The sequence below is a fragment of the Lepisma saccharinum genome, chromosome 10 (genome assembly GCF_977018435.1).
Source record: "Lepisma saccharinum chromosome 10, izLepSacc3.1, whole genome shotgun sequence".
In the NCBI taxonomy this organism is placed as follows: Eukaryota; Metazoa; Arthropoda; class Insecta; order Zygentoma; family Lepismatidae; genus Lepisma; species Lepisma saccharinum.
In genome coordinates, this window is record NC_139238.1 from 64,050,523 (window position 1) to 64,072,235 (window position 21,713).

Sequence of the window (21,713 nt, forward strand, 5' to 3'; positions counted from 1 at the left end):
TCTTCGCATTAAAATCTTAACAATGAATTACAACTTGTTAATTATAATTACGGATAGAACATATTAATTAATACTGGATCTGCATCCTCTGCTAAGTCATATTAGTTCACAACTTTATCCAGAATTTTCAATCTGGGGAGCGTAAATACGTTTTTAAGAGAGTGCAAGGTTTATATAATTTGAGAAAAAAATAATCATTTTTACCTACATAATTGAGCAGTTGAGTGTTTACAATGCAAGAAATAGAACGAAACACTCTTCATGTCAATTATAGTAGATGACGCAATTTTGTAATTTTTGTTTACTAGGAGGTGGTTGTTTGGACGTTGATATGTGTGTGTGTATTCTGATCCAGTGTTGTTTATCTTGGCAACTGTAACTGAAGAAAGGTGGTTCAGTGGTAATATTATTGCGCATTCCCTTCTGTGCTTCATTCTTTATTTCTTGCTGACTCAGTGGCCGAGTGCGTTAAGTGGTCGACCTTCGATGTCGCCACCAAATTTCCTGGGCTCGTGTCCCGGCCTTTCCCTCGTTCTTTGTGTTCCTGCATCAATTCATCATATCATCACCGCCTCCTCATCGTCACGAGGGTGATCACAATGCCGTGAAGAAATGATAAAAAGTTAATAAAGAACTGATAAATATATTCTGAAAAATGACCAATGAGCCCAAAACGGCCTTTTTTTTTCAAAAAAATATGCAAATTATAAATATACATATAATATATATATGTGCCAGTCTCTGTTTAGGAGTGGTTATCACAGCGTGCTACGACGTCAGGGTGTTGGGTTTGAATCCCGGGCAGGGCATCACCTTGTAGGTCTCCTTCAAACCACTGTAAGTTGCTTCAAACGCTCTCCTATGATGGCATGTCATCAACTTCATCTTATCGTCACTCATCCTCAACTTCACGATTAGCCAAAAATAGCAGAAATGCGAAGTAATATAAACCACACCAAACATTAAAGAAATACATTTACTTCTATACAGTGGCGGCGAGGGAGGACAGTCCCCCCCCACACGTTTTGCCACATTTGCCCCCGCACATTCTAAACCTTATGTACCAATGGAAAGTAAATTGATTGATTGATTGATTTAGTTTTATTTTACTTCGCGTTTTGTGCCTTGTGGCTAATTTGCAAAGATGGGGATGAGTGATGAAATGATGATATTGATGAATGGACATTCACAACCAACCAAGCCCGAGCGGGATTCGAACCCGGGACCCTTGGCGTCGCAGCGCGATGTGCTATGTAGTCGCACAGAAAATCACAAATCTTAATTTGTGCACTAAAATCGAGTTTACGAAACTAGCCTCTGAATAACTGAGCATCAGGTTGAGAATGGATCCCGTTTCAAAATTGTTCAGTTGTGCTTGGACAAATCGAACTTTGCTTTCAAACTTAAAATGTAATTTGTAACTGTAGGACTTTAACCTCAGAACAGTTCTACCATATTCTATTACTACGTATTTGATGCTCGGTCGTTCGGATTCCCTAAAGAGAAATTTAAAGCGAAGAAATTGGTTGCCGTTCGCCGTTTCACTGTTGACTTGAAGCTTTATGGACTTCGTGGCATCACTCTTCTGGAAAAACCGTTCGCCTGAAATGCTCTGTTTACTCCAATCTAGGGCAGCCCCTTTCTGCGGAGGAGGAAATGATTCAGGGTCGTCTGGTCTTCATTTAGCGATTGTCGCTTGACAACCGTTGAGGACTTGGGTCGTGCGATGCAACCGCGTGGATGAGAGAAACTTCGAACGTGTCGTAGTCATTCACGATGTGACTAACGCATGAGTCAACTGTAAGCAAACAGTGGCAGGTAGAGTAGACTGTATGAAAAATGCGCTCATTGAAAATTTCGCTCAAATTGAATGTTGCGAAATATGCGCTCAGCTTCCTGGAGGAAAGAAGCGCACCTACGTATGACTCACCGTTGAGAGAAATGCACCCCTTCGCCACCAACTATTTATTTCATTTCATTTCAGATGTTGTTGTTGAGTTGTGGTTTTAAGTCCACTTTATGCACAGTAAGGCTAATCGGGACTGGACTTACAGTTTAAAGTGGGATCCGAACCACTTGTGTCATTTCAGATGTGACTTTTGTGTGGTGCACTATGGAGATTCTTACAACTACTAAGGGCAATACTTTAGATGAAAGAATCACTATTCTGAGCGCAGAAGAAGAAAGAGAGCTTACAAATTTATGACATTTTCATGGACGGAACGTTTAAAAGTTCAAGCAAACAGTTCTGCCAAATTTACACAATTCACGCTGATTTTGGGAGCCAGGTGCCCCGGGTTGGAATCCCAGCTTCCACATACAAAAGAAAATGCATCAGCTGAAACATCATCAACTTCGTCGTTTCTTACCTCTGGCTGGGTCGGCATAGAAGTAAATCCTCTCCATTTTTTCGTGGTCTTCCACCACTCCTGTCTTTCCACGGTGTTCCAATCTTGTCCTCTTCTCCTAACACTCTCCATTATCTGTTCTTTCCACCGACATCTTGGTCTCCCCCTTGAAACAGAAATGCATAAAGTCTGTAGCTCAGACCAAATGTTTAAATGCATCATCGAATGAATGAATGAATTAAAAGTTTTGGTTGCATCGGCAGTTTTGGGCCATCTTGTACAGTCACGGACACTGCTGGATTGTAATGAATACATTGACTTTCAATGGAATCGTTACAAGCCGGTAGTGTCCGTGACTGTACCCTTCATTGTATGTGGGGAAATGTCCCCTTACCTAAAATTATGACTTAAAAGGTTAAATCAAGGAGTGTCAAAAGCCCCTTGGGAAAAATCAAAAGGGCAACACATTGAAATGTAAGAATATACTAAAAGCTTTCTCACAGACAGAGAAGAGACCAGTTCTTCTCAAAAAGTAAAAATATTCTTCTCAAAAAGTAAAAATACTTGATTAAACACTGGTCATCACCGAACAGGGATGACAAATATCTAGAAAGATTAAAAGTCTGTCTGAGGAAACTAAAGTCGGCACATTCAACAAGAATATGCCGAATACTTAAAACAACATTGCAACACGACACATCGGAGGGTCCAGACCTTGCAGTAAGTGCCCATGCGTTAGACGGCTGTGTCCAATACGCAATCGAGTGAGAAGAACTTCTCGACGAGAGGGACGGGTCGAGGAACGCCATTCACCGATGGTGGGCTTAATGAGTCATCGAGAAAGATGCCAGAAAGTGCATAAAAATGCATCAACTGATGCATTGAAGTGCATCTCTACTGAAGGAAATACTCACTTGCGTCATATGATGCACTTTGGTTTTACCTTTACGATATAAAAAATGCATGAAACTGTAAACCTGTTTCTTCTAAGAGTCCATAAAACGCACTTTAATGCATCAATGGATATGATGCATTCAGTTTTCTGAATGGGTGTTCCTTGTGAGTTCCTTTTTCATCAGTTTCATCATATCATCATCTTCGCGATTAGCCAAAGTGGCAGAGAAACGAAGTAAAATGAACCAAATCAATCAATCAGAAAAAACAACCCTTTTGGCATCGTAATTTACCCATAGCGAAAGATATATTAATTTCGTCCCAACTGCGCGCGTTCCTCTACAATAAAACTATATTTTTTATTAACTTCAGCAACTTACAAATACAGAATTGTCCTGCGAAATAATTTCGAAATGTGTTTTGGCATTTTCTTGTATGGGTAATTTACAATGTTGTACTATTTCGTATGGATTATGCGTCTGACTTCCACGCGGGAGACCCGGGACGGGTAATACCAGGTGGGATTTTTCTGTGCAGCAATGTTCCTACATGGAGTTACTCTGGGGTTCACTCAGCCTCTAATAAAAGGTTACTTTGGTGCAACCTTGGGAGCGGGGGATTAAAGGCAGCCGGAGCATGGTGCTTATCACATCACTTCCACAAAATGTTTGAGATTTTGCTTTTACACAGATAGGCTAATCGGGACTGGGCCTACAGTTTAAAGTGGGATCCGAACTACTATGTGCCTCCATCAGATATCGAACCCGGGACCCCTTGATTACAAGGCAACGATTTATCCCAACGCCATCGGGGAGGCCCCTTAATATTTGAAGCCAATGATAATTACAAAATATTTTTGAGTAATAATTTAAGATATAACAACTTACACATTAAGTCAGTACGTAGTGACATATTTTGGAACAGATTTGCAACATCGAACACTGTAAACGCAAAATTGCACGTTTCGTTACTCTGAAGATAAAATTTAAGAGTCTTATGAAGTCAAATTTCTCCCCGAAGCTTTTATGACTAAAATTCCCAGCATTTAATTATTATGATATCTGTTATCGCGAGATTAATTTCTTAATTTGTGTAACAGCACGAAACTATTTACACCCGGTACATCATGTAACCAAGTTCATTAACCAGAATAAGAGGTCGACATTTTGTAGCGTTATAAAAACCTATTCCATGTAGTAACTTATAGGAATGTGATTTGTATTATGATAACTGACTAGAAGTCAGTGTCTAACGAGGTCTATGTCGAGAAAAGATGTGTTCTGGATAAAGTGATACCACCTATTATTATTCCAACTTTTAGTCGCCAGAACGTCTTCAGTCTTCGGCACTGGCGTACGCAGGTTTTTTTTCGGAGGGGGCAGGAATTGTAAAGGTGGATATTCCATAGCTGCATTGCATTGTTTGTGGCGGGGAGAGATAACTTCATTATAATTAGGGCTGAATCGGTACTACTTTGGGCCGATATGCATACCGAAACGATGCCGATACTCACCGATAATATTGACTAATAATAGTGTGTAACTACCACCAATTACAGTAAAACCTCGTTAATCCGGATTAATGGGGGGATAAGGTCGCCTGTTTAACGAAAGTCCGGATTAACTGAACCTAAAGGAACAATAGAAAGTGCATTAAAACTCCGTTTATAGCATCAAAACACGTTTATTATGGTGTATTTAAAGGGCATAGGCCTAAATACACTACCATATACAGTACAGTACAAAGTCTGCGGGAAACAATTTCATCAGTGGTTAACTGTCTTTCCTTTGGAAAGTTCTCTTGTTGACTTCTCGCCACATTAAAACCTTGCATTCTGCATTTTTTTCAATTTTGCCTGTTCGGATGAAGCGAAGTCCGGCTTATAGGAGTCCGGATTAACGATGTTTTACTGTATATGCATCAATTTATTAAAATTTTACTTTAAAACAATCAAGAATTACATCAGAGTATTAAAGTACCTCTTACACAATCGCAAAATACAATGTTTCCACACAATATTGGTGCGAAATTAACGGAAACTTGGAATTTTGCATAATTTCCAGGATAATTAGACTCCGCAAAAGTTCCGCGCTGCAATTTATGCGGATCCCGCAAAAGACTAAAATTCCGGAAAAATATCGGCCAGTATCGGTAAATAAAATCCAACCGATACTTTCCGATACCGATACTACTGGTTAAAAGTTGTTCAAAGACAAAAATTGTAATCGTGTTTTGATTTAAGGGGGTTTTCTGTTACCACTTCGGTTTTTCCTGAGTTATTTTTAATTGAAGATTTTTTATTTTCTCAAAATTTCGGGAGAGGCTGTAGTCCCATCAGCTCCCCCCCCATTCGTGCATACGCCAGTGGTCTGTGGTGTCACAGTGTTCCTTTAGAGATACGACTTAGTAGCCCTTGTGTTTCAGATAAATATATGTTTATGTATTGAATTGTTCTAATAATGTCGGATCGTAATGCTAGAAATGCCTTTAAAGCAAAATCTTATATTCGGTGGCACATACAAATCACAATGTCATCCCACACATCTTTTTATTCGAGATAACACATTGTTGTTATTAGTGCTTATTCTTTTTTTAAAAAAACAATATTACTGATCACTGCAAAGAAAAATTGGTTCTTGGACATTTTTCTGGAAATCCTCACACAACTCAGTGAATAATCCTACTGGCAATTCACAAACCTCATCTGGTAATAAATGCCTTATCAGAATCTGCACCTGATTCCACCATTCCCTGTAATTTATGTTCCTGTATTACAGGGGATATAGAAAGATAAATGGGAGACAATGTGTCGTCAAGAACCAGGTAAGAACCGGAGAAGCGAAGATTTTTTTTTATGGTTCAATTACTTATTTCATAATCATCGGCCGGAGCTTTGATGTCCCTCCACCAGATCGAGCTGGGAGTTCCTTGGAGACTAATGTCACGCGGATGCCGTAGTGCTAGTCTATCTCTGGTCGTGTAAGGACGGGTTCGTGAGTTGCTCTGTGTGGCAAGATCTCGTAGAGATGTGCTACGCTCTACCGTGAAGACCATACTTTCGACTTCGGCTACTCGTGTCAACGTACCTCAGTGGCTATTGAAACATTTTTAGTACCATACTCATCTCGCCGATCGACATGAAGACTATCAACAACCTGTTAGCAGTTGTGGGTGCAGCGTTGCTATCGTGCTTGGACACTGCATGTGCCCAAGATGTATTACTCCCCTCATCAACGTCGCCGTCATTTTTGGCGGGAACTCCCGAGTGGCGCGAAAGTGTATTGTGGATCCTTGTGGTTGGGTTCATAGCGGCGTTCTTTCTGGCGTACGGAACAGGCGCTAACGACGTTGCCAACGCGTTCGGTACCAGCGTTGGCGCGAAAGTCATCACCCTTCGAAATGCCTGTATTATTGCTACTATCTTTGAGCTATTAGGCTGTAGTCTAATTGGTAAGTCATTTTCCTCTATTTATATTGTAATTATTACAGTTTCCCTTGCTTCTTTGTTTATTTTCAGATTGGGTGAAGCGGAACAGCAAAAAGCGAGGAGACAAATATATAGGGAGCGATAGAGACAGGATAACCGAATTGGAAAGGCAACAAGAAAACACAAAAGCACAATCAGAACTCTCCCGTACAGCAATTTGAAATTTCTACCAGTACTCCACCGCCCAAAATATTTTAATATTGTCAATTGGAATTCGCAACAGTAATTGTTATTGTTTATTCGGAAACTGTTGCTGAAGTAACCAATATCAATTAGCTTCTCAGTCACTTTTGTTTTATAACAAAGCTTAATAATCAAGTGAGAGAATAGTACTTTTAAGTTATTGACCTTTTTTTACCGAAGGACGCTTTCGCAAGAAAAAAACAGGGGTACTTACGAAAATATATATAAAATTTATATACATATAAAAAAGTAATTTTAAAAAAAGTATTTATTTTTGTAACTTATTCTCATACAATTTAGACAGTATATACATCACATAGAAGGAGTGGAGCTCCATACTGTCTTTGAGTGAATGCGTGTACGAGCGAGTTAAAGTGAGTTTTTGACAAAGTGAATTCTAACGGAATTTTCTTCAACTGTGTGAGAGAATGATTGTGTGCAAACATATTTCGGCGACTCTACTTAACGTGATTCGGACTTGATTGACTGTGATATTCGTTGCCGCTTGTCGGGACGTTCAGAAGTATAGCCCAGAATAGCGACACTAGGGCTTTCTGGCAAGAGGAGCAGTAACCACTCAACAACATAGTAGTAACAGAAGGGGGAAGTATTGTGATCTCAAAGAAAACATAAGCAAGGCATTTCTTTCTTTCGTTCGCCAAAAATCAATACTCTCTCTCGTGATTTTTTAAAAACTCTACTCTTGACAACGATACAGTTCCATTCGGCCTAAAGACCAATTAGAAATCTCCCAAGAAATTTGTGTAAGGAAGCAATAAAGAAAAATCAGAAGACAAAATGTTGCCATGGTCAGATGAAGTCCTGTGGGTTGTGATATGTGGCTTTGTGGTATCCTTCATCCTGGCTTTCGGGATAGGAGCAAACGACGTTGCAAATTCTTTTGGAACATCAGTTGGTGCAAAGGTCCTGACGCTGCGAACTGCATGCATTTTGGCCACAATATTCGAACTTGCTGGATCTATCCTCATCGGTAAGTATCAGGTGGTAGTAGTACAGTGGGTCGCACAAATCTTGCTCTGCAAATTATCCATGACTATTTTCATAGATTTTTCTCTTGCATCCTATGTGTTTTTAAGAATTGGTTTTGTACGTATTTAGTTTGGCATTTTCTTTCAATTCTTGAAGCTCATTGCCTAAAACAAGAGAATAAACACGGTCGTGTACAATTTGCGTGGGAATACTTGTACGTCCCATTGTACTACTCTAGTTGTTTTATGCATATTATGTTTGGCAGGTGTACTGAGAAATTGAAACGACATTTACATGAAAAGTTCAGGTTCAGGATGGCCCAAAAAGGTAACGGAAAGTATTATGTAAGCAGGATTTCGGTTTCCTTTTTTGGACTTAAAATTAAATATTAATACAATTGTAGGACACAATTTTCGTATGTGCATGCACATGTGTACATGACCTCATTTGGGATAACGCAGTTTGCTTACAAGTGTTTATAAAATAAATTGTAAGATAGAAATATCTTAGCGTCGCTTTTCTGTCACTTTTGGCTAATCGCGACAATGAGGATGAGTGGTGATATGAAATTGTTGAAGACACGCTCAACAAGAACACCCATGTCTAAGGCGAGATTCGAGCCCATGACTCCTGGCGTCGTAGCGCGCCGTGCTAACCACAGAGACCGGTTTAAATACAAATAGACAGAGAGAGATCAAAAGAGCGATGGATACGGAGAGAAAAATGAAGACTGTAAAAATAGAAAAGAAGTAAACGATTGAAAAAGGGAGTAGAAGTGAATGAAATGAAAGAGACACAAAGGAAGTAGAAAAGGGAAAGAAACCAAAGGAGAGAAGCAACAGACAGAGACAAACCGAACTAAATGCGGAGCTAGACGAGGAGATGGGAAAAACGAAGCGACGAACAGTGAGGATAAAAGGAGAGGGGAAAAGAAAACGACGGCAAGTGAGGAAAAAGGAGAGGGGGAAATAAAGCGACGAACAGTGAGGAAAAAGGAGAGGGGAAAAAGAAAGCGACGGAAAGTGGGGGAAAAAGAAAGCGACGGAAAGTGGGGGAAAAAGAAAGCGACGGACAGTGAAGGAAATAGGAGAGGGGTGAATGAAAGCGACGGACAGTGAGGAAAATAGGAGAGGGGGAAAAAGGAAGCGACAGACAGTGTGGAAAAAATAATAGCTAAATGAAGCAAAAGAGAAGGAGGTAGTTAAAGAATGAAAAACGAGGCACAAAACCGGAGGGAAAGAAAGGTAAAAGAAATGATCAATATGAAAGAGAGTAACCAAGAAAAATACATTCTAGAATTGAGAAAGGAAGGTGATAAGATTTTAAAAAGTATAAAGGCTGGAGGAATACAATCAACAGAAATAAGGGAAGAGAAAACAAGTAACTTTGCCTTATTCTAGCTTTTTGGATGAAGTGACCCCTTCATCCTCTAGGCTCTTACACTGTGAACGAACAGGCTCTTACTCTGTGAACGAACAGGCTCTTACACTGTGAACGAACACACAACTAGATATTTTTGACGCCAAACAACATGTTTTTTTTTGTTTTATCGCTTCACGAAACGAAAATAAATAAATAATCAAAGTAATCGATAGATGACAAATTATATCTTGGCATTTCCTTTCTTACAATTATGTAAATATTAGTTTGAGGTCACATACCCAACTTAAATTGTCTTGTTGAAACACAGGTATTTATTTTACTATACGTTATTAATTCAATTAATTTCGTTGATGTGAATGAGAAGTATAATAATTTTTGATGTGCTGTAAAAATTGTTATTTTCAAAGTATTGGCATGGCCTAGCTTAAATTTTGGGTAGTAAGTTTGTGACGGAACAATTATGTGGGTTTCAAGTCCTATACTTCTCAACATAGTACTATAGTCATTATAGCCACTCCCAAGTTATTTGTTATGGGACCTTGACACCTTTTTCGGTGTTGCAATATTTCAAAAAGTGATGTTATTTTCCTCGAAATTCGCGTTTTTTACTTTAGCACACTTTTCCGCCAAATATACGTAAAGTTCTTTGAATGTGTTTTTAAACTCTTCCCTAGGGTGGCTAATTTCAGTAACAAGAATCATACGTTTGTCTTACCTACACACAAAAAAAAAAAACAACTGTAAACAGGGAAAATACGAGCCATTAACTCTCCAAGAGGCATTAATTCTTTTTTCCTTAGTGAAGAAGTTAAGTGTTAGGTAGGAACCTCGATTTTGCGCTGCTATATTTTTCAAAATTTGTATTTATTTTTACTTTATGGTATTATTTATTTTCCAAAATTCACATTTTTTTTTTGCCAGATATACCTAAAATAAACCTTCATTGTGCATTCAAATTAGTATTTTAATTTGTGGGTTACATGGCCTATGCCTGCACTTGACAGTTTCATATGTTGGAAATGATTTTTGATGAAGTTGCATTCCATTATTTCTCGCGTGACAAATACCGATGTTACGGCTTTCGTGTACCTGTAAGTGCGCATTCAATCTCTGCCAGAACCACGCCACTTCCGAAAAAAAAACAGAGGGAGAAGGTTTTCGCGACTCCGTGGGCATTCGAAGCCTGCCCAATTTGCTAGATGATGCAAAACGTTTCGAAAACAGTGTGACAAATCGGGGCAAACATCCATTAACACGAGGTTTCATCTAGCAGTCAGTATTGTTCCATGTATAACACACTTCACAGTTTTTTGGGGATACAAGTTTGGAATACGTGTGCGCGTACATGCGTAAATATTGAAATTTTAATTTTTTAAGCCTAAAACACAAGAATGTTCGATGTTGCTTTTGTTAAGCACAAAATGTGGGCATTCGCGTTTTAAGCAAAATTCGCTTTATTCCATGATTTCAAGTGCATAAAAAATTGTTTAGAACATGTCACTGCAATTAGGCCTGCTCGAAAAGGTTTTATATGTCACTGCAAATAAGATAAACATTTTTTTGCAACAATTAACATTTTTTCGTGTTATCAAGGTCCCTATAGTTATGGAACAATTGGTTAGTCTTGAAATTCTTTACTTCTCAACATTATTATCACCTCTTCCCCGTAATGTTAGTTGTACTCTTCCCATTTGAAATATATTTCTTCTTCTAGATTTATCGTGTCAGTGTTAAAGAAAATGATAAAATTAACGAGGAATAAACAAAAAAAATCTATTTAAGGTTGAAAGCTGAGTCGACTGCTTTCCTATTAATTTACTCAGACCACTTCCCCAGACAAGCCGTTATTTTAAGAAATGTTAAATTGTTGTAAAGTTGTGGGATTAATTTTGGGGAAAGGGTGTGCGCAGCGCCGGATTAACACGAAATTGGGCCTGATGCTTGAAATCTTCGGTGAACAATAAACACAACGATGTTATAGTTAAGTCACAGCGCAAAGAATAATAGTAACTGTATAATAAGGCGTGTCTAGGCGTCCGAAACTGGGGCTCCAAATTTCATTCTAAGATTTATTTTCAGGTTAATATAGCCTGGTCTGTTTTCATCTGGGCCTATTTCAGGAATGGGCCTAATGCTGCAGCATCAATAGCACCCACCTTAATTCGGCCCTGGGTGTGAGAGTAGCTTGTCCCTAGCACTTATCTGAAATTTCAGAATGTGCGTATTATTGGTCTCTGTTCAGTAAATATGCGAATGGTGGTAACATGTAAATACGTATTACTTCACTCTCCAGTTGAAAATCTTTGCATTATTGAAATAATTGTTGTATTGTTGAAAAATTGTTTTGTATCATCGTTTTTCGTGGGCAGTGGCCGGAGTGAATGTATAGCAATAATATTATAAAAAATGGAGGAGGGAGATCAGCTGGAAACGGTTGTTGAACGTCACAAGAATTGCGTAGGAATACACATATTGAGCCATATTTGCTGCAGCTTCTTGTGTTTCCTTTCTGCTATTATGTAATCTGTTTACTTTTCTTCTCCCTGCTTACTTGTTTTGCTGCTTTCACCTTATCTTGTTTATCTTGTTGTTTCACGTTTAATGCCTTCGCATTTCTTTCACTGTAATATTTCATTTCATTGCTCGCTTTGACCTCGTGCTTCTCCACATCTGGAAAACCCGGGAAACAGGGAATTTGACTTGTTAGGGGAAAGTCAGGGAATTTTGCACATCATCTGGAATTTACGTGCATTTTGGGAGTATGCAAGGGAAAATGTTGCAAAATTAACATGTGATTCATTTAAACTTTCGAATTCGGTTCTTGTGATTCCACTGCCCAAAAGATTGTTCAGAAATTTGTTCTTCTTGTCCTTATGATTCTCAGTCTTGCACAAAATGTAGCTTTTAAATATCATGGATCTTAACACTTGAAACAGTTGTATAATCTATCCCGGACATCTTGCAACCTAGCGAACAAAATAATAATAATTCTGCGCAAGTAGTGACTCGAGAGGGCTCGGGTGGAGGCACATAGTGGTTCGGATCCCACTTTAAACTGTAGGTCCAGTTCTGATTAGCCTTACTGTGCAAATAAAGTGGACTTAAAACACCAAATCAATCAATCAATCTAGAGAGATCGTCCAATGAACGCGTGGAGGGGAGGGGGTAGGAAGTAAGTGCATGAAGAGAAAAATACGGCTGCAGCTACCAGACGTTAGGAACAGCACGTACTGCTTCCCTCCCCTCACTCGCTTTCTTCCGTTCTCTACCGTTATGCGTTATTGCCTGGACAGGGTGGATTCCTGTGTATTGGAGTTTTGCATTTACCATACTTTTGGAGTGTAAAAGTAACTTTTTGTCCTTTTATATTAATATTCAAATGAAACAAAGAAAAAATGTTCATTGTTATCCATGAGGAGAAAACACGAGAGCGATGTAAAGTAAAATATGAATACAATTCTACGGCACAATCCCCCCCCCCCCCAGTGTTGTTCTATCACACTGTTTATTCAACTTCGATAGCTTCCTGTTGGATGACGTTGTTTCTTTTGTATTAATTTTAATTATTTTATAAACACTTGTAAGCAAGCTGTGTTATCCCAAATGAGGTCATGTACACATGAGCATCAACAATCGGGAAAATTAATATCTCTTGCTATCGTCGACTGGTTTTATCTCTTTGGTAATAGGTCAGTAAACTTTGGCTTCCATGTTTTTCTTTACTCTGATACAATCAGGAGTCTACGTCTTGCTTTGTTTCTCTTTGGTGGTGTTAGAGATAATTAATTTCTTGTTTCTTTCCGTAAACATTTCCTCATCTGCTCTCTTCCTTCAATATCTTTCCGGAATGTTTGTCTCTCTGCATGGTCGTCGCCATGGGTGTTAGGCAATTCATAAAAATTGATAGTAAAAATAATAATAGTAATTATTGTTACTATCATGGTTATGAGTATTATAAGAAACTATTATAAAGTAATAAAAATAAACCAATTTTATTGCAAATTTAATATTATTACTATTTCTTATTATTGTTTTGTTGTTATTGTCGTATTCTTGGGAAGATTTTTCCACTTGATTAACTAGATAAGTGAATATCTAGCACAAATGATTTTCATTATTGTCATTAATATAGCCTATTTGACGTGAAAGATATTCCTTCGTCTTTCTTTCTTTATATTTTTTTTTGCTGATTTTAGGGGGCTTATTGTATCAATATATATTTAATTGCATGGTAATTAGGATGTCATGTTCCTAGAATGATTTATATTCTATTTCGCTTAGTTTTCGGCCAAGGAACCATTTTTTCATATTATTACATTTCATACGTTAGTGTACTGAAATGCATAGTTAGTCTTCTTATTAACTTTTACATATTTCGTTCAAGAACAAGTTTTGAAGTCAAGGGAAAATTTTAGTCAGAAGTTAATGTTGTTTCACCTCTCACATAAAACTATGAATTTTGGAATAATGGAAACTTTAATATTTGACTCAAACTGTACGAGTACGTAACCTGGTTCCTGTATTTTTTACTATTTTTTTTTCGTTCTAACGCAGTTTTTACTTTGGCTATTCTTGAATTGAATTGTTGTTTTAAGTCCACTTTATGCACAGATAGGTTAATCGGGACTGGATCTACAGTTTAAAGTGGGGTCCGAACCACTGTGCCATGTGCCTCCACCAGTATCGAACCCGGGACCCCTTGATTACAAGGCAACAACGCTACCACTGCGCTATCGGGGAGGCCCTACTTTGGTTATTCTGTACGAATACTAACTAACTGAAGTTTTTCAGTTAGTAACAAATATAAATTGCAAGCGATGTCAATTTCCAGGTGGTGGTCGACCTGTTCGACCCCCTCCTCTCCCGACGTCTACCTCTCTCTCCTTCCTTTTCTATTTTGTGAGTTTCTAGAACATCAACCGGCAACATTGAAGAAACGAAAGTGTCCATAAGCTAGAGCTAGAGCCCCACCTGCCCCTGGCGTTGCCATCTCCGATCTCAACATAACTTTTAATTTAATTTTTGTTATTTAGCGTCGATTTTCTGCCACTTTTGGCTAATCGCGACGCTTGGTGACGATCTGATGGCATTGTTGATACGATGATTTTTTTTAAAAAAACTGCCCAATCCGGGATCCGAACCCGGGACACCTAGCGTCGTACCGCCCTGTGCTAAACACTGCGCCACGGAGGTTGGCTCAACGAAACTAATTTAAACTTGCACTGGAAGCTTAAGAGTCAGCAGTATGAGTTGAATGGAAGTGAGTAGATAGTGTTATCATAAAATTTCATCTTCCGTATATCATCTACAGTGAAATCGCGGTACCCGCCTTTCTGGCAGTGACCCTCTGTTGCCGCCTTTACCTACGAAGGAACTCGCTGTCAAACGGCCAACTAGACGAACCGCTGCCTCCCTCTTTTTTGAGCAACATGCGGCAACATCTCAAACTTTCCTCCCTTCGAAGCAGCCAACAAGGCAACAGGATTGATTTTATAATAATAACCGTTCTAGGCTGTGATTGCACGCCGGTTCCTAGCGCGGCGCCACTGTAATTACTAGTTGAATGATGTGTAAAGGGTTACCTTTTCTGGACACAACCTCTCTTACATAAACTGAATTATGCAGACTAACAAGGCTCTGGCGCCTGAACCTACAGACAGAAATCCTCTCCAGGGGTTATGTACTGTCGCCAATGCGTGTTTGTGATTGGCCCTTCGTCCATCTCATCGTATCGCCATTCATCCCATAGTCGCGATTAACCAAACGTGGGAGAAAAGCGACCCAATTTCATTAACCAGTACAAAACTAAGGCCGGCTTTAGACGAAATAATTTCTTTAGAATTTTTGCTAGCATAAATGCTATGTGAAAGCTTCCAAAGTCTTATAGCAGATAGTACTTGACACGCAAGCATTTCATGTAACTTTTCGGCTAGCTTCTGCGATTACAATGTATAACATAGTATACAGCATGAAAGGCAGGTCGTGTTATACCATCTATGCTGAGTGCACGGTGTTTACATTTGAAACAACTAAAATATTCTTTCATACGTGTACAGTAAACGTTGTATATAGTATGTATTTAAGCAGCGCCATTAGTTTGTACCTAATAACGTTTTAAACGAAACGATATTCCCCTCGGTTGGATAGTTATCTGCTTTTAAAAATTTGAAGTGATACATTGTTTACATCTCACTCGGCCGCCATTACAACTGCACTCGTGACCTAGAGGTCGCTTCTGATTAGTTATGCTATGGAAATAGAACAGGTTCTATCCTTGAGAAATGCCATGAAAGATGCCATAAGACTGTTCACTTTACACGGCAGCATTTTGGTCATGGCGTAAATGTTAAGGAAAATGCTTTCGTCTAAAGCGGTCTTTATTCAATGGAAGAGTAACACCATACAAGCTAAAATCAGACAGCTGACACTAAGACTTGAAAAGCAAGACTGAAATTGTACGCCCTGGGCTACATAATTAGGTAGGCTACCAGGGTGAAGACAGCCTTTGGCTATGGAGGGAGGTGACCATGAGGTGACGGTCAGTCGACCCTTGGATATTAGAATCCTTAATTTCAAATTAGAAAAAAGCGAGAAGTTATTATTTTTATAATCGATAAAAATAATGTTAATTAGTATTTTAGCAGAATAACCAAAGCAAAAAATGCATTAGATATAACAATTAAGTGTCAAATGCGAGAACCAGATCAGAACTAATGTTTTCACATTCTATCACTAAATGATTCCATGAGTAAAATCTTATGTGAGGTTAACCAACATGGCGCTTGTCCGTATCTTCCCCCTCCCCCCAAAAAATTATTGAATGAGGTTTTTAGAAATTAATTACAAAAATTAGATAACTGTTCATTTCAGTGCACATCAATCAATTGTAAAAAAATAAAGAAATGTTGTGTCGGATGCAATAGCGGAGATTAGTTGGCAAAACTGGAACTGCCCCTCGCCGCCATTGGTCGGATATTAATTCCACGGTGGTTCGAGTAGACGTCTCTTCCAAGCATAAAATAATAATAATAATTTTTACAATAATTGTAGCGGTAAATGGCAAGAGAAAGTACGTGAGGGGGAGGGGGGAAAAGTGACGTTCACCTCAACTGTTTTTTTTCGTTCAGAGCAGTTACCCTCGTTCTATCCCTCCGGATTACCGTTTGGGTTATAAATTTGGATTGAATTATTCCAGTTCTTTGTGTAAGGCCACAACTCCCTCCTAGAGTACCAGTGGCGTGTTTTCCATGTTACCGCGTGTACCACCGGTAAACCAACTTTTCAATTCACATATGTTTTATACATTTAGCTTTAATATTTGGGAATATCTCGTTATATATTATGCAAACTATTAAAACAAGCTTTTAAACCCGAATGTAAGTAAATTACTTAAGAAACTTAAAAACTGGTTTATGTACATCACTGCTTGTTCTCCATCGCACCCTTCTGACAGGAAGGGAAATTTTCCTTGCTGGAGGAAAATCCAGGTGCAATTTTCCGTAAAGAGGGAAATTTTATGCCTGAATTGGTGTTTTAGTTTTATTATGGGGTGTATATTAAATACAGGGTGGGATAATCGCTTTCTCCAAAAATTAGCAATGTACCTTTTTGGGAAAAGGAACTTTTCTTCCACCCTGTTCTACAATAAATAAGAATTGTTGCTGTAAACCAGGTCAAATTTTCAGGATACGCCACTGTCGAGTACGCACCACAAAGAGATCAGTTGTATCACAGACAAATATACTTCATTTGTCTGAGGTTGTATATATGCAGCAGACTGGGTGCTGATGGGATGCAGACTCCTCCGAAATTTTAAAATCAAAATTTTCAAATAAGAACACTGAAGAACTCGAAAAAAAAAACCGGACTGGTAAATGTAATCCTCTCTTAAATGGCCCCCGATTGACATTTTTGAGACTGGAAAATTTCTAAATACACCAAATATGTATCTTATTGTGTATTCCACCCCGTAGAAAGGAGGTATATACTATCTACCTTTACAATTCCAGCCCCTCCCGGAAAATAAAAATTCCTGCGTACACCAGTATGTATATAAAATGTAGATGAGGCATTGTAACATTTCAGGTGAACACTATACTTTGAAGAACAGAGTATATTAACAATTTTTATCCGTTTTATGTGCGATTGCAGAGATGTAGACTCATCGTTAGTAACATTTTTCCAATTTTCTTCCCGCAGGATATAAAGTGTCCGATACAATGAGGAAAGGCATCCTTTCCGTGGACCAGTACACCGGAAATGAGAAGGAGTTGATGCTGGGATGTTTGTCGTCATTAGGTGAGTTTTATTTTTCTGTTTTGACGTAAATAATTGTTGTGGTCTATACAGTACTTACGTATTTATTGATTGCTGTGTGTATATCCCACACGTTCATTTTTAACAGATTTGTAAATAGTTAAAATACGCGTATTTCATAGAATCAGGTTGCGAATTAACAGGGGGATGGGAGAGGGGGAACAGGGATCTTTCAAAAAGACCCAACATACCTGCCAGCAGAGGAAAGTGTTTATTCCTACCGTGGATCATTTTATTTCTCCCAAATAGTTATTTGTAGGACTGAGAGAACTTTAAAAATGGCCTAAAAGTTTTATAAAAATTATAATAATAAATACTTTTCTCTCTTAAAATGAAAGCTATTTTTTTCATAAACTCCAAGAGAGTTGATGAATAATTCAATAAAACCCATTGTTTGGTGATTTAAACTATCGAAGCAAAGTGAAAGAGCCAATTATGTGCTAGTGTAGCTTAATTTAATTTTACTTCAAGGTTACATAAAATACACCTTTCGGAACAAAGGAGTCTCGTGAACGCATGCGGTGCCACGTCCTCTCACGTGAGCATCTACCAGCTTAGCACAGGGTAGAAACGATGAGATATCTCTGGGGACAGATCAGGGTGACTAACACTACGAATATATGGAAAGAAACAATAGATTTAACCCACTACGGAGGGTACAATTCGTCATATATTCTTGAATAATGATGTACAAATATTAGATAACTTTTGAAAATCTTTTCATACAATATTTTCTTCTATTTTTATTTCTTATTAATTGTAGCCAATCTTCTTCTTTGGGCTTCTTCTTCTTGTAATCGCTGAGGCTTCTTCTTCTTGTAATTGCTGAGGCTTCTTCTTCTTGTAATTGCTAAGGCTTCTTCTTCTTATAATTAATAAGACTTCTTCTTCTTATAATTGCTAAGGCTTCTTCTTGCAATTATTACATATTGTGTATTTTTTCTTCTTTCTTTTCTTTATCGATCTTATCCAAATTAACAGAAATAAAAATGATCTCCCAGACAAACAAAGAGAAAGGGGTTAGTTAAAGATCGCCGCCTGGCTGGCGCTAACCTTAACTTGGAGCTGCAATAGATGCGCCTACCAAAAGTGCTTGGGTGCCTGCCCTGAATTGGCGCTACACTTGGGAAAAAACAACCCAAAAGCCGCACGAAACTCTCAGTTCATGCGAACCGAAATAGACCCAGAATCGTAATTACAATTCGACTTCTTTACTTTTATATAATGATCACTTATGCTATTACTGAATATTAATTACCCTTTCCACCTTATTTATATCCTTTTATTGTATTAAGTTCATTTATTTCTTTCATTATAATTCGTATTAATATCTACAATCATTATTTCACCACATCAGCGCTTTCCTTTTTCTCTATTTACAATTGTATAAGTTTTCTTAGGTGCTTAGAATTATTACTTTCTTTCACTTCAGATCCAAGAAATGTAATACAATAAGCTTAGTTCAGCGCTCTCGTGTAAAATAAATACTTCTCCTATATGAAGAAATTAGAATGTAGAAATGCTCATTAATGTCGTCGCAGAGCAAGCTGTCCTTTTTCCCACAATTGACGTATGCGTTCGCGAGACGCCTCTGTTTCGGAGTGAGTTTTGCACGATACAATACGTGGGCAGCATCTCAAAATAAAATTGTGTCTCGCAAGCATCAGATTATGTATTTTTTTAATGTTGTGACTACGATGGATAAAAATCGTGATTTTTATTTTAAAAATCATTTTTGATGATTTTTTAAAATTTAAATATATATATATATATATATATATATATATATATATATATATATATATATATATATATATTTATAAACACCCATAAAATTGCTTGCATGGTTTTTGGCACTATACTACATATAGATATGCTATTTTTATGGAAAAGCTTTTTCTGGTAAACGGCCCTGTAATATATTTGAACAGTTTGATTAAAGCAAATAAAAAAATATATGTAAATATACATTTTTCTGTTTCTGATACTGTATATATGAACCTACTATGGAAATGTTTGTTCAGTTTGTTAATGAAACTAATAATTTCAGTAACTTTTCTTCTAGTTAATATAAAACATTCTGGATGTACTACCTATGATTATAACTTAAAATATTTTTTAGTCTTTGTAGTTGAATTTTAGGAATTTCTTTTATGATAGTTTGCAAAATGTCAGCTGCCATGTTTATTTACAGTTTAATGATAATAATAATAATAATAATAATAATACATTTTCTTTATTCAGCGGGCGAGGTTCAGCCAAGGGCTGCTCTACCACCTAACCCTTGTCAATATGATAATACATATGAGATTATTATAAACTTATGGAGCAGTAAGCTAAACGTAAATAATAATAATAATAATACAAATAAAAAATAAAAAATGAAGAAAGAAAAAAATACATAGGAATTAGTTGCATACAAAAACTAGAAATACAAAAGACAATAGTAATAATAATACAATTCCTTTTAGTGAGTGACTTGATACCTTCAGTATGTGCCCCGACTCTGCCATTGTTCCATTAACAGCAGATATTTTATTTTACCTTTGAAATATAATGGGTTGGTTACACTAGCGATATTTTCAGGCAATGCATTCCATGCTTTGGGAGCCGAAAAGGAGAAAGATGATTTGTAGGCCGTGGTGATAAAGACACTTTTTATTTTTTAACATGATTAGTTGATTGATTGATTGACTTGGTGTTTTAAGTTCACTTTATGCACAGTAAGGCCAATCGGGACTTGACCTACAATTTAAAGTGCCTCCACTGGGTATCGAACTAACATGATTAGTATTTTGTATTCTACAAAAATGTTTGCTATTTTTGCGTATAAAAAATATTGAATTTTAAATGATGATAACTGTAAGTGTGTTTACATTTTACATATTACATTTCCTTTCATATGAGATTCACCCCACCATTAAATGATTACGAGATTAATGTAATTTCACCAAAAGTGATTCTGATATCTACAAAATTGTTATGTACATTATTCTATAAAATAATTCTTCAAAGTGATTTAAATCAGTGATTTTTTTAAAAAAAGAATCACCTGATTTAAATCAATTCGCTTTGGCTGTGACTAGTTAAAATAATATTGTGCTCTTGCATTGACCATATTTTCGAATAATGGCATACTTGCTAGTGATCAAGTTAGGAAATTTAAATGTAAGTTATGACAGGAAATGCATTTATAATTCACAAAACAACATGGAAAGAGCAAAAAGAAACTTATAAATTGATAATGTAACAAAGAAAGGCACAAAATACTGAAAAATAAGCTAATGACCAAAAAAGATTAGAAAATGCAAATAAAATGCATGCTGAAATCAATGTTTTCTGGTTTTATCTGAAAGGAAAGAGACAAATAACTGGTTTAGCATTGTCTGCAAGGATCCGAAAAAAAGGTGTTTTTTCATCAAACAAATTGTCCCTCACCATGTGTATTCTCTTTATTTTGGTTGTTTCACCCAGTGAGAGTATCGAGAAGTGCCACAAAACACCAATCAAGCTACTGACATGACAATCTCTGCACCAGAATACCCAAAAAACTATTGCTTAAAAACACGTCGTAGTATTCAAGAGCAAAATTAATTAAAACAGTCTTGGACAATTGGCCGAGCAATGCTTGTGCATCCCACAATGCATCTAAATATTACAAAATCAAGCTACTAATCAGTTCATTTTTAACATTAAATATATTTTATGTATTTGTTATTGTTGGGTATAAAACAGTGTAATAGAATAATAAATTAAGTGAAAGGTGCAAAGCTTATTTCATCATCCTTGCTCAAGAGGATGAAATTCATGAACCCTTTTAGTTAATTCATATATACAGAAATGTCAAGGAAATGGTATTTTAATATGAATATTGGCTCCCAATATTAGTTGTAGAAGAATCATATTACTAATACACATGCCCAGTGGCGGCGATCAGGGGGGCGTGGGGGGCAGTTGCCGCAACTTTTTACTACTTTTGCCCCCGTACTATGCTAAACATTATGTACCAAGGAAAAGTAAACTGTCCTTGCCCCCCCCCCCCGTTTTAGCACCTTGCCCCCTCAGTTTTGACACCTTACCTCCCCAGTTGTGAAAAAAATTTTTAATGTTTT

General features: G+C 37.4%; 1 protein-coding gene across 7 annotated transcripts in view; it reads left to right on the forward strand.

Moving 5' to 3' along the window:
- The window catches only part of NaPi-III (Na[+]-dependent inorganic phosphate cotransporter type III), a 418,225-nt gene that overhangs the window by 296,257 nt on the left and 100,255 nt on the right, over positions 1-21,713 (forward strand). For 5 of the 7 annotated variants that reach the window (XM_083129869.1, XM_083129872.1, XM_083129871.1 and 2 more), the window contains exons 3-4: positions 6,760-7,903; positions 17,485-17,583. In XM_083129869.1, the coding sequence (XP_082985995.1) occupies positions 7,711-7,903; positions 17,485-17,583 (292 nt within the window). In that variant the 5' untranslated portion in view covers positions 6,760-7,710. Of the gene's footprint in view, positions 1-6,201; positions 6,693-6,759; positions 7,904-17,484; positions 17,584-21,713 lie in introns of those variants that run through there. The other 2 variants (XM_083129866.1, XM_083129865.1) reach the window with 2 other exon arrangements.